The 12,118-nt window shown below is 43.4% G+C and overlaps 1 protein-coding gene across 1 annotated transcript in view; it reads right to left on the bottom strand.

The window, feature by feature from the left end:
• The window catches only part of TCF4 (transcription factor 4), a 218,582-nt gene that overhangs the window by 93,128 nt on the left and 113,336 nt on the right, over positions 1-12,118 (bottom strand). The window contains exons 7-9 of the mRNA XM_071729830.1: positions 4,117-4,176; positions 1,617-1,746; positions 1,068-1,117 (exon numbers count right to left, since the gene is read on the bottom strand). Of these exons, the coding sequence (XP_071585931.1) occupies positions 1,068-1,117; positions 1,617-1,746; positions 4,117-4,176 (240 nt within the window). The remainder of the gene's footprint in view (positions 1-1,067; positions 1,118-1,616; positions 1,747-4,116; positions 4,177-12,118) is intronic.

The raw sequence follows: 12,118 nt of genomic DNA on the forward strand, positions 1-12,118 counted from the left end.
GATTCCGCAAGATTGATTGCCACTCAGCTCCTCCTAATAACCAGATTCAGAGAAAAAAAAAAAAGAGTTGTCAGGTAGGAAGGGGAAGCTCTCTCCTTTGGAGTGCTTTCTGTTTGCAGAGATCTACAGGAAAACCTAGCAGGCATTTTTAAAGTAATGGTGGAGAAGGATTAGAATTAAAAAAAACAGAATAAAAAGCACTCTTTAGCTACGCTACTCTTTGTGCTGTAGTTCCTGAAATGCTGATTCAGGCCTCTTAAAGCCACTACTTTATATATATTTTAAAGGATTTCAAAAGCAAACCCTCTCTGAAGATGTAATGTGCCTTGGTACAGCTTTTTCAGGAAAAAAACCAAACACCAAACCCCCCAAGATTTTAGGCAACGATGAAAAAACGAAAACGAACGGAACAATTATCTGGCTCCCAAAACAAAGGACTCCCCCAAACCAAACTGCAACTCCAACCTCTGTCAAAATGTCATGATAAACACTGAAAACAGTGCCCGGGGTAGCTGGCTGGCATCTGTAACCCTCCTAACAAAGAGGTTCCAGGGATCTTCTTTAAAATATTGGGGCAGAACCCGGGTGATTACCAGCTTGGTGGCTCTTGCTCGAGAGCACAGCACCTCTGGCAGCAGCTGGCTGCCTGCAGTTGGCACCTGCTGGCCCCCCCAGCCAGCTTCTGCCGCTCGTACCCCAGCTCTGAGCCCTCCTGGATGCAGGAAGGTGTTTGCCCAGCATCCCAGGAAGAGACCCCATGGAAACTTCTCCCAAATCCTCATCTCAGATCCCACACAAAGCCCCAGAACCCCAAACCGCAGGGACGATGCTCGCCCCGCGCATCCGCTCACCCGGGGCACCTCCTCAGCATCCACTGCTGCAAAGCCACGTGAGCACCAAGAAATCACTTCCACATGGGGACATTTTGGGGTTTTTTTGACCTCTCCTTACCTTGCCCTTCAGCACCAAGCGTGCTGAGAGCCCAGGAGCCGGCTGGCTCCTACCTGCCCTCCAACTGCAAAAAGCGACCGCGAGCGCAAGCAAGGCAGCAGACGGGAGGTACTTACTGAAGATGGCAAACCTGGAGGAACTTTTCGAACTTTCTTTGTTTGTACTTCTGAAAAAAAAAAAAAAAAAGACAAAAGGGTGTCTTCGTAAGACGTGGGGTTTTTCATTTGTTTGGTTGTTGTTTCTTTTTGCTTCCCCCTACAGATTTCCTACAGCTGCCGATCGCTCTCGCCAGCCTCGCGGGTCACACCGGCTGGATGCCACCGCCCTGAAGTCCAGCAGCAAAATGTTGGAAATCATATTTAGATTTCGAGTGGTAGAGCCTTTGTTTTTGCTTTGAAAAAAAGCCACCCCCCCCCCCTTTTTTTTTTTTTTTTTCCCCAAATCTCCCCAACCCAGAGGAGCTGAATAAACCCCTCGGCGAGTCGGGGTGGTGCGCGCGGAGGCTCCGCCACTCCTTGTATTTATTCCCAAGTGTGGCTAAACAGGACAAAACTCCAATTATTTCTTGAAATGGGGGGGGGGGGGGAAATAGAGAGGAAAAAAAGAGAAAAAAAAACAAACCAAAACAAAACCCCACAACAAAGGTTGAAGACAAAGTCACTCACCCATAGAGGTGCTGTGGAGAGGCCTCCGCCGGGGGTTATTGCTAGAATACTGATAGTACTGGGAGCCAGGCTTGGTGGGGGAGAGTGCTCCTGGGTTGCCAATATCCATGTCACCTCCAAGGAGACTTTGCTAAAAGATTAAAAATATATACGTGTGTGAGGGTGCATGTTAAATCCAACTGGCCTCATCATTAGCTATTTCTCATTCCTAAAAATAACACAGTAAAGAAACCTTCACGAGCGACTCAAACACGGGAACACCAACTGCCAATTTTTTAAAGGAGACATTACAAAAAAAATTTCCACTGGAGCATCTCTTCCTTTACTGGGTGAACACAAAGTGATTAATTTAGAATGAGATTATTTACATTTAAAGGAGGCTTCTTGCCTACTCATTCAAATGAGATCGGTGTTTTAGAAACTTTTGGAGCTCTGTTGATCTATTTGAGGGTGACTTAGTTTCTTCACAGCAAGCAAGACAGTTAAGTGCTCAGATCTAACAATAATAAAACTTAAAAATAAGATATTCCTGTTGACAGAGAGGTTGGTTCAGTGTGCATGAAACAGCTTCATTGTCTGTCCCCGTGCAAGGACAAATTCATATCTGTGAATTAAATGGCTCAGATTCTGCAATATAAAAACCCACACAGCAGCCCCTACGTAATAAGTGATTAAAAGAGGACAATGGAATTACACATTATTAATATTTTTTTGCAAGGCTACCACGACAAAAAGAAAAAAAAGAAAAAAAAAAAAAAAGGCACCTCAACAATCAAGACTATTGTATAGCAGCGGCAGTAGCAGCAGCAAAGGACCTTCAATATATCCATTTTATGCCTCTACCATTAACTACCAAATGCATCCCAGCAAATGCAACATTTTCTCAGCTGCCAAAGGACCAGGATTTCCAGGAAAGAGCAGAAAACGTGAGCTGACCCGTGCTCCAAGAAAAATGAAAAACCTTTGCGAGGCTACGCCAGCAGAACGATTTCCTGAGTAATGTTCTATTTGCTATAAACTACGTTCAAACTTACCCATAATATATAAATCCCCTGATTATACTCTGCATTGAGCACATTGTTCTTTTAATTATTCTGATACGCAATAAAACAGGTGTAGATACCACCATTTATATTAAGAACAAATTTCCCATTTAATAAAGAAATTTTAAAATTAAGTACCAAAAATCTAACTTTATCGTTACTTGTAATCAACTTTTACTGACTGAACTAATTACTGTACTTGATAAAGTACAGAATGTGTTTTCCCTAATCTAAATTCTAATCACCATGTCACTCACAACAGACTTAGTAATGCTTCACTAACACACTATTCACATGCAAAATACTCTAAATAGGCCAATTATGACTCTGCCCCTGTTCCCTGGTTAACCCGCTGAGAACTGAAAAATTTCACAAGGCAGTCACCAACTAAAACAAAGGCTCCTTGTTTGAAATTAAGACAGTCTTTTTGAGTCCTAAATAGCTCAACAAAGTGGCATGTCTTCTGCTGAAAGCAGTTGGTCAAATATGACCCACGAGCTGGAAAATCAGAAATTAAAAACACCCTTACGCCTTGACTAGACTTCGGGAAAAAAAAAAAAAAACAACAAAAAAACAACATTTAAAGATAACTTTTGATGCGAGAAAACTATATATATATATTTTTTTTTTTTTTTTTTTTTTTTTTTTTTTTGTCTTTCTTTTTTTTTTTTTTCCCTTTTCTTCCTTATTTCCCAAGCTGGACAAACGGGACTGGCTGAAAGCCTCGCAGCTGCCTTCAGAGCCCCCTCCGAGCCGGACAGACAGACAGACAGAGAGACAGACAGACAAGCTCCAGGCAGCAGACCCTTCCTGCTGCCATCTTTACCTTCAGCTAATGGCTACCATACACCTGCACCCACGATGCTCCTTTTAATAAACAACACCTGCACCGGCAAAAAATGCTTGCAAGGCTCTGGCATGATGGCAAAGAAATACATGCAAAAAAAAAAAAAAAAAAAAAAATAGACCAAACCCACAACAACAAAAAAAAAAAAAAAAACACAACAACCCCAAAACAAACAAACAAAAAAACGCTGGAAAAAAAAAAAAAAAAAGTTTCGTTGTAAATCTCCCCTGCAAAGAAACGTGATTTTATGGCATGGCTTGGAGCGTTGCAGGATGGAAGACAGAAATTCTCTCCAGTCATATATTTTTATCACGTATACGTTTTAACATAAAGACAGACCTGCTAAATCTGTGCCTGCTTTATCCATATGTCGGGGAGTCTGAAAGACTTAGAGCCATCAGCTGTATGAATTCCTATAGCCAGCCTACTCCGTTTCATTTGACTTTAAAAAAAAAAAAAAAAAAATCCCAACAAAAAAAATACCACAACGACAACAAAAAAAAACCCCACAAAAAAAACCCCAACCCCACGAAAGTGTAGAGAAGACAGCATTTGCAAACTATTTTAGCTTAAACAAGAGTCACTTTAGGAGCAGAAAACATACACATACCCTATGTTGTTTTTGTTTTTTCATCCAAACATTTTTCTCTATAAAGAGCTGCAGAGGTTTCTACGGGGAAAAAAATCCCAAACTTGTGTTATTATATTCGAAGGAAAAACACTCCCCAGTCCTCAAGGCTGCACACCTTTTGTTCAGCCAGCCCCTTGAGCATCTTTCCCTGCCACCAGTTGCACTCCTGGACCACTCCTGGTTCCTCCTGACCCCCCGGGGTCACCTTCAGCATCACCTTCCCAAGGGATCCCACCCAGGAAGGGCTGGGACCCCTTGGGCTCTCTCCCTCTGGGGGTCCCACCCAGGAGAAAGCAGCCCTGCACCCATGGGTGCTTTGGGGTCTCCTAATTAATGCTCTGGAGCACTGACACGTTAAAACCAAATGCTGGGTTAGAAAGAGTATTTCCTACAACCAAATAATTTTTTTTTTAGGAAAACCGTATCTCAAAAAATTTGGTGACTGCCACAGGCTCCTTTCTTACCCCAAAGCCATCCCCCCTCCTTTATCCCCTATGGGACAGGGACACCAAAGTCACCCCAGGGAGGAAAAAAAGGTAAAAATATACATTATTATGGGATGTTTGTAAGAGAACAATGGGCATTTCTCCCTCTATGTCACGCTGCTCATGGCCTGCAACAGAAAGAGAGAAAAAACCTTTCCAAACCCCAACGCCATCGATTGGGCAGCCCTTGGAGCTGCTCTGGCTCCAAACTGGAGCTGAAAAAAGCAGGGAATTCTTAGGCATCCCAGTTGATATTAACCACGAAGAAACATTGAGCTAAAAAGCCAAGTGTTAGGTTTGTCAGCTGCCCTCCAGGCTTCCAGTTGGGGTGTCAGGGACACGACCCTTCAGGTCTCTTGGGGTGCAGAATTCCTGCACCCTGGCACACCTTGGCCTCCCAGCCCCACTCACTTGGCTTTTTGGGAAGAAACCCTATAAATAAAACACTGAATTTGGCAGCTGGGTGTTAAGAGTTTGAGCAACTGCAGGAGGAAAACAAAACACACCAAAAAAAAAAAAAAAAAAAAAAAAAAGTCACCAAGTGACAGAGCAAAACCCATTTTCCCGTTGAGCCGTGCAGCTCTAGTTTTGATCAATAGAAAGGTTTTTTTTTGCTTTTCTCCTTGTCACACACAGCCCTGCCACCTTTCCAGCAATTTGTAAAAGAAGTCACTGCCCAGTGGAAAAAAAAAAAAACAGGAAAAAACCAGGAAAAAGGAGACAAAGAATCAGAGCTGGGCAAAAGCCCCAGCCATATGCATTATGGTACGGAAAAAAAAAAACCCAAAGCTGAAGTTTTTTGCTTTTCAAAAGCCAAGCATGTGAATTTCACCTCAATTTTTGTTGAGGGAGGAAATACACAGTTACAAATTGATATTTTAGTAACAGAAAATTAATTCAGATTAAAGGAAAGCGGCCTCAGAGGCTGGAACCCAAAAACCTCTGAAAACACTGATCATGGAAAAATACCTCCAAAAAGACCTTTTTTTTTTTTTTTTTTTTCTTTTTTTTGTCCTGCCAACCTGGATATATTATTTCTTTTACTACATCAAGTCCTGGTGGGTAAGCCTGGGAGAAGCAGAGAGGAGGAAGGATGGGACATTCATCCCTCTGGATGGGAGAGGGTGAGGAGCAGGGATGAGGGCTCAGCCCACCTGGATCCTGCAGCAAAGCACTGGGGGTACCAAGAGTGGTACCAAACCTTCTGTGTCCCAGTGGAGTGGGGACATCCACCCCCAGGGGGACAAAGTGACATCAGCTTGCCCCAAATGTAGCATTTTAAAAGCAAACTTTTCTTTTTGCAGTGGAACTCGGGCGTATGATGAGAATTCATTGCACTTCATCTCAAAAAAAAAAAAAAACCACAACAACACAAAACCCACCCACGACAGAGTCCTGCTGTCATGATACTGCTGTTTCTGAAATTAATTTTTTTTTTCTGGTTTTTTGTTTGTTTGACTCCCATTCAGCCCTCCTGGCTCTCTGGGCTCTTCCACTGCCAGCTCCACGGGCTGGGAGAGGAGCTCAGGGAGCTCTGACCCTGCAGCTCGGGGTGCCCACCCATCACAACTGAATTCTGGGCTTTTCCAGAAAAAAAAGAAGAGAAGGGAAGGGGCAGTGTGACCTTCCTCACCACTCATCTCCCCCAGGCTTTTCCACATCCACCCTCTTGAAACTTTGCAAAGAAAACAACTTGAAGTTGTGGGGATCACATCCGATTGCTCCTGAGACAGCTGAAGAGGAGGTCATTTGCCTTCAGAACCTTTTTTAAAAATTATTATTATTTTTTTAAATTATTAATTGATTATTTTTCACTACAAGAAGTTTTCAAAATTATTATTTTTCACTACAAGAAGTTTTAAAAATTGTTGATTATTTCTCACTACAAGAAGTTTTCCAAATGGTTGATTTTTTTTCACTACAAGAAGTTTGCAAAATTATTACTTGGTTCTTTTTCACTACAAGAAGTTTCTAACTGCAACTGCCCCGTTCTCCTCTCCTTTAGGAACAATCCCAGGATGCAGGATTCTCTCTCATCCTCCAGATTTCAGCTGCTCTCCCCTCACTTTATGAATTTTCACTTCAGCCAAGTGAACCAAGTCACGCCGCAGCCACAGCTGAATCATTCCTTGGTTATTTCCTTCTGTGATTTCAATCCTCTGCTTTTTATCAAATTAGGAAACTAAATTTCCACTTCTCACGTGACTCTCAGGGCATCTGTTCAGAATCTCTCCAATTCCTACAAATACTCCTTTCTGGGGCTTTTGGAAATCTGGCAGCTCCCTCCCAAATCTTCCGTGTGCCATTTACGTCCAGTTTTTTTGGCTTTAATGCCAAGAGTAAATTGCAACCCAGCGATGGCAAACACAGAGAAACAATTTCCCTGGGTTTTGCTGAGTGGATTTGCAACCTCAGGTACTGTTTCCCTTTTCTCCTCAGCCAACCATAATTCTTGAAAGCGTTTGCAGGAAAAATCGTGACTTTTAGAGAACAAAGGAACTTCTCTCGCAGAGGTTCCATTTTTCACAGGGTTTGGGGTTTTTGGTTTTTTTTTTTCCTAGAAGACTCACGTGTATGAAAGGAGAGAAATCTTCATGTGTTTATTTTCTTCTCTCTATCTGATGGCAAATAACCTTTTGTTTCAGTTCTTCTGCCTTCTAGGGCAGCACCTTCAGATAGCTGTGCAGAGTGTTCAGCACTTTTCTTTTGACTTTGACCTTTTCCATTAAAAAATGCTTGCAGGTATTAGCAAATAATTTTTCATGTTCAACCAACCCTCGTGCATTAATGTCATCAGTATTAGTTCTCTAGGTTTTTTTTGTCATTTTTTTCTTCACTCTCTCTTCCCCTGCATAATTAAAAAGTGCTCTTTAAGTTTAAACCTTTCTGGGGGTAATTTTTCCCACTTGTGCTTTTTGAGCACCGGGTATAAGAGCAGCACAACAACAGCAGCAGCTTTTAAAGATCATTTACTGCTTTCTCATGGACATGAAATGCTCTTAAACAGGGCTGAGCTTCAACCAGCTCTGGCCAGTGAGGATTTCTGATTTGTTCCTGTGCTCATTTCCATCACCTATTGCAGGTGAGCAGGAGAAAAACTAAAACTAAAACTAAAATAATTAAAAAAAAGCATTTTGTAACTTCTTACCTAATTTTCCCCACGTTTACTCCTGGTGTTTGCTTGCCTCTTCCCATCCCTTCCTTCACCATGAGACCCAACAACTCAGATTATTGTTTGCATTACCCATCCCCATCTTTCACCTTTACACTGAAGGATTTCCTGGTTTCCTAATGCTTTATAGAATCCAAATATTTCCTTGGATGTGGGAAAAATGGATGCAAAGTACCACCACTGAATAAAGGGCTTAAAGGGAGGGAAGGACTTTCTTCTCCACTAAGGAGTTTTGCAAAAATCCACACTCTTGGCTCAGTTTATGATTTTCTACCTCACAGTTTATGTTTAAAACCTTGGGATCTCTCCTTTCCTGCAGTTCAGCTGGAATTCCCAGTGTTCCCACTGCTGCAGAGATCCTTACATTTGATGGGCAATGTATGGGATGCACAGACAGCCACGAAACTGGGTGTTCCATCCATCCTCCTGACTTCTCTGGATAATCTTGCTGAATATAACTTGAATATAATTTTCATTTACAGCCTGGAATCAAACCCAGACAGGCTTCAAAAGCAGCAGCTGAAATCCAGGGAATGCAAGCCAGGATGAGCAGGGAAAAAAGGGGAAAGTCCTCGTGGTGCCTGGGGAAAGGGGACGGGGTGGTGTTCACCTTCCAAAAGCCCCAAAACACCCCAAAAAAAAATAAGAAAGCTGCTGGGTTGGTGAGTGCCCAGAAGGTTGGGGATGGGAGGACTTTGAGGGGGACTTTGGTGACAGCCCCGTGTTCCACACGTGGAAATTTCTCTCCTGCTGCTGAAGGTGCCCTGGAAAAGAGCTGGGTTTGGTTTTCAGCCTTTGGTTTTGCAACTCCCTGCTCCTGCAGATGGCTGAGCAAGGCAATATCAGCTCCAAAAGCTGCAGCTGCTCTGCCTGGCTCCAGCCAGGATGATCCCACCGGGATAGCCCCGGGATGGGCTGGATAAAACCCCCACTGCAGCACCCACGGCCCCCTCGGCCAGGGGAAATCACAGTGGGGCCCTGGTTTGATCTGCAAATATTCCAAACGTGGTGAAAATCCATCCCCTTGGAGCTGGAGAGCCCTGCCAGGTCTCAGCAGCCCAGGATGCTCCCTGGACAGGCTCTGGAAAACCAAGCAGGCTGGGAGCAACTGCTTGGACAGCAGCACAGAGTCTGGCTGGGCAGGAATCTCATCAGTTTTCCAGGATGGGAGATTGGGTATGGAATTAACCAGCCCTTGGTTTAGCCCAGGAGAAAGTCACCAAGGGCCTCCTGGGGGTGTGAAGGAGGGAAGAGTTTGGCCCGGGGACAGGAGGTGGATTTTTAGGGATTGTTGAATCCAGGGAAGTGGTGTCTGCAGGGTTCTGATAGTGCTGCCACAGCAGCAGAGCTTCCAGCTGAGCTGCAGCATCTCCTCCATCCATCCCCAAAGCCCCCCAGCCCTGTTCCACTCAAAAATGCAACCCCAAAGGGACAGAGATGTAGAGAACATTGATTTGTGGCACCAAAAAGGGCACAGGGTTGGGTAAAGAATCAGCTAAACCTGGTATTTATTGGTGTATATATATATATATAAACTTATATATAGAAGTACCTGTATTCTACTGGTCACTAAATTATTCCTGGTGCCTCTGTTTTCTCAGTACCTCACAGAAATATCTGGATTTCTGTGCAACACAGAAGTTCAGAACATCTCCCAGTGCCCACTTTCCCAGTCCTCTCCTCTCCTGTGCCATCTGGTAGGCAGCAGCCTTGTGGTCACTTATGGAGGGGAGAGATGGAGAGGAGACAGGGAGGATTACTGAGCTGCAAAAATGAATGCTGAGAAAAAAAAAAATGACATTTTTTGCACTCTTTTTCCCTGAGAGAAATACTGAAGAGTTGCTGGCAGGAGGCTGCTCTGCTTTTTTTCAGCTCAAGTAAGCAATTCCACATGATTCAGTAAGGGTGTCCTACCACTACTTGCTTCAAAATGTTCCAAATTATTACAAACCCTAAAAAAAAAAGACCTGTTTAACCTAACAAGTCAATTATCATCTCTTCCCTCTGTAAGCAGCAGACTACAAACAGCTTACACCAAAAATCCTGGCTCAGGTTGGCTCAGGCAGGGTGAAATATCCTGACATGCCTCAGTCTTAAAAAGGTGTTTCGTGGCTGAATTCCCATTTTTAATGATATAATTATTGTTTTCCCTTTGAATCTGAGAACACAGGAAAGGCCTCCCCAAGTTCAAATGCCTGGGAAACAGCCTTTTTTTCTGAAATTATGTGAGGAATATTTTTAACCAAGAGAAAAGTTACCGTAAAAACAGCTGAGAGACCAAAGAAACTTCCTGTCCAAAAAAAATAACAAAACCCAGGCTGAATACTTTAAGTGCCTCAGAGGATGTTTTGGTTTTTTTTTTATTTTTATTTTTGTTAACTTCTTACTATCCATAAGCCTGAAAGAGCTCTCTTTTTGATGGGGAAGCAAGATTTTTTTTATAAAAAAAAAAATCATTCTCCTCAGCCTAAAGGATGGTGTTCACTGCCATCATTTTTTGGGGGAAAGCACTGCTCAAAATTTATGGAGCAGCCTGAGCATCCAAATCATGTTACCAGAACCTTTTTTTTTTTTTTTTTCAGTGTTACAAAGTCACATTTATTTTTTTCCAGGACCACGTTATGCAAATCCACCTCACCCCAACAAACGACACTGGTGGTATTGAAAATAGGAGTTTTCTTTTTGCCTCTCTTCTGAATTTCCCTCTGCTATTTGTAATCTTTTTCCAGCCAGCTAAAAACATGCTCCTGAATGGCAAAAAAAATATATTTTAACACAGCAGAGAGCTGAGGCTGAAAAAAAGTGCCAAGGCACCTTCGTTTCGAGCTGAGGTCACCCTGTGCTTAAGACAGGACAAAAAATTAAGAGTTGCCCTACGACAACAAAATTGGCAAATTCAGCTGCTATGAGAAATTGGAGAGAAAAAAAAAAAAAAGCCCTTTTTTAAGCTGACACAGGTAAAAATATAACAAGCTGGTGTTTTTCAGGGAGTCAGAGCAGATCTGCAAACTGCCTCCTGGGCAGGTCAGCACCGTAGGGGGGGGGGGAAAAGGAGCTTTTCCATAAAAATGAAGCCTGCCACCTGCTCCAGGGAAAGCTGGGGCACCAAACCCTCCATGGTCACCTCCATGGTCACCTCCCCAGCCCTCCAAAGCTGCTGGAGTGCAGGGATTAGTGCAGCTCTTCCCTGCCCCCCTGGGGCTTGCTTACTCCAGGTAGAGCTGGCTTCCAAACGTAGTAACCCAGGTGTCCTCACACAGGCAGAAACTCAGCAAGGCTCTGTCCTCACGGGGGGATTTTCATCTGTCCCCATCATCTGTGTCCCAGGAGCTGAAGCAGATGTGCTCTGTCACCTGCCCAAAGCCAGGGAGGAGCAACGTGTCTGCAAGCAGTGGCACGCTCATTTAATTCAGAATAAATCAAGCTACAAGTGCTTGGGTTGCACCAAAAGAGCTTCTGGTGCTCAGTGTCACCTGCTGGGCTGCCACCAAGCTGGTGCCTCAAACAGCAGCATCCTGCTCTCCATCCAAAGGGAAGGAGGATCTTGATTATCCCAGGATCTTCAGTATCCTGCCTACAAGGTGATGCTCCAGCTCTACAGCCAGCCCAGGCAGGTTGGTGCTGGTGTAAATCCAGCAGAAAGCAGCACACAGGGATGATGGGACTGAGAAATCATGGGGATGATGGGACTGAGAAGGCAAGAAGGATTTTTAAAACTTGGAAAGAGGAAAAGGGTCAATTTTCTATCTTCTTGCTCACCCCAGCTCCATCAAAGCTGATGTCAGCACCCTTCACTCCTTCCCCAGCATGGAGAAGAGAGGAGAGGGACATAAAGCAATGGGCACCTTCTTGCTAATTTCCCCTGGAGGTGCCTGTGATACACTGGGTAGTTAATTGCCTTTTTTTTTTTTTCTTTTTGCATTAAATGAATCAATAAAAATATAACCCTCCCCAAAAGCTGGATTTGTCCCAGCACCTTGTTGGCCACTGCAGATACTACAGAGTATGGCAAAAAAGAGGCAGAGAAACACCCAGGTGAGGTGGATTTCAGTGACCCAGTTGGGTTTTGTTGGGCTTTAGATGCATTTATCCCTCAGCTGCTTCTTAAACACAAGGACATGGGAAAGATCCAGAATTCTACCTGTAGTATTAAAGTTTTCTCCTGACAATCAACCAGGATGCCTTCCAAAAGAAAGAAAACAGGTTTTTTTATTTTTTAAAGTAAAAAAAAAAAAAAGACCAACCTACAAGCAGGCAGACAGATGGCTATATTCTGCCCTTAACTTCAAAACAAAATAAAAATATTAATTTCTCCATTGCTGCT

This window comes from Heliangelus exortis, chromosome W, assembly GCF_036169615.1.
Source record: "Heliangelus exortis chromosome W, bHelExo1.hap1, whole genome shotgun sequence".
In the NCBI taxonomy this organism is placed as follows: Eukaryota; Metazoa; Chordata; class Aves; order Apodiformes; family Trochilidae; genus Heliangelus; species Heliangelus exortis.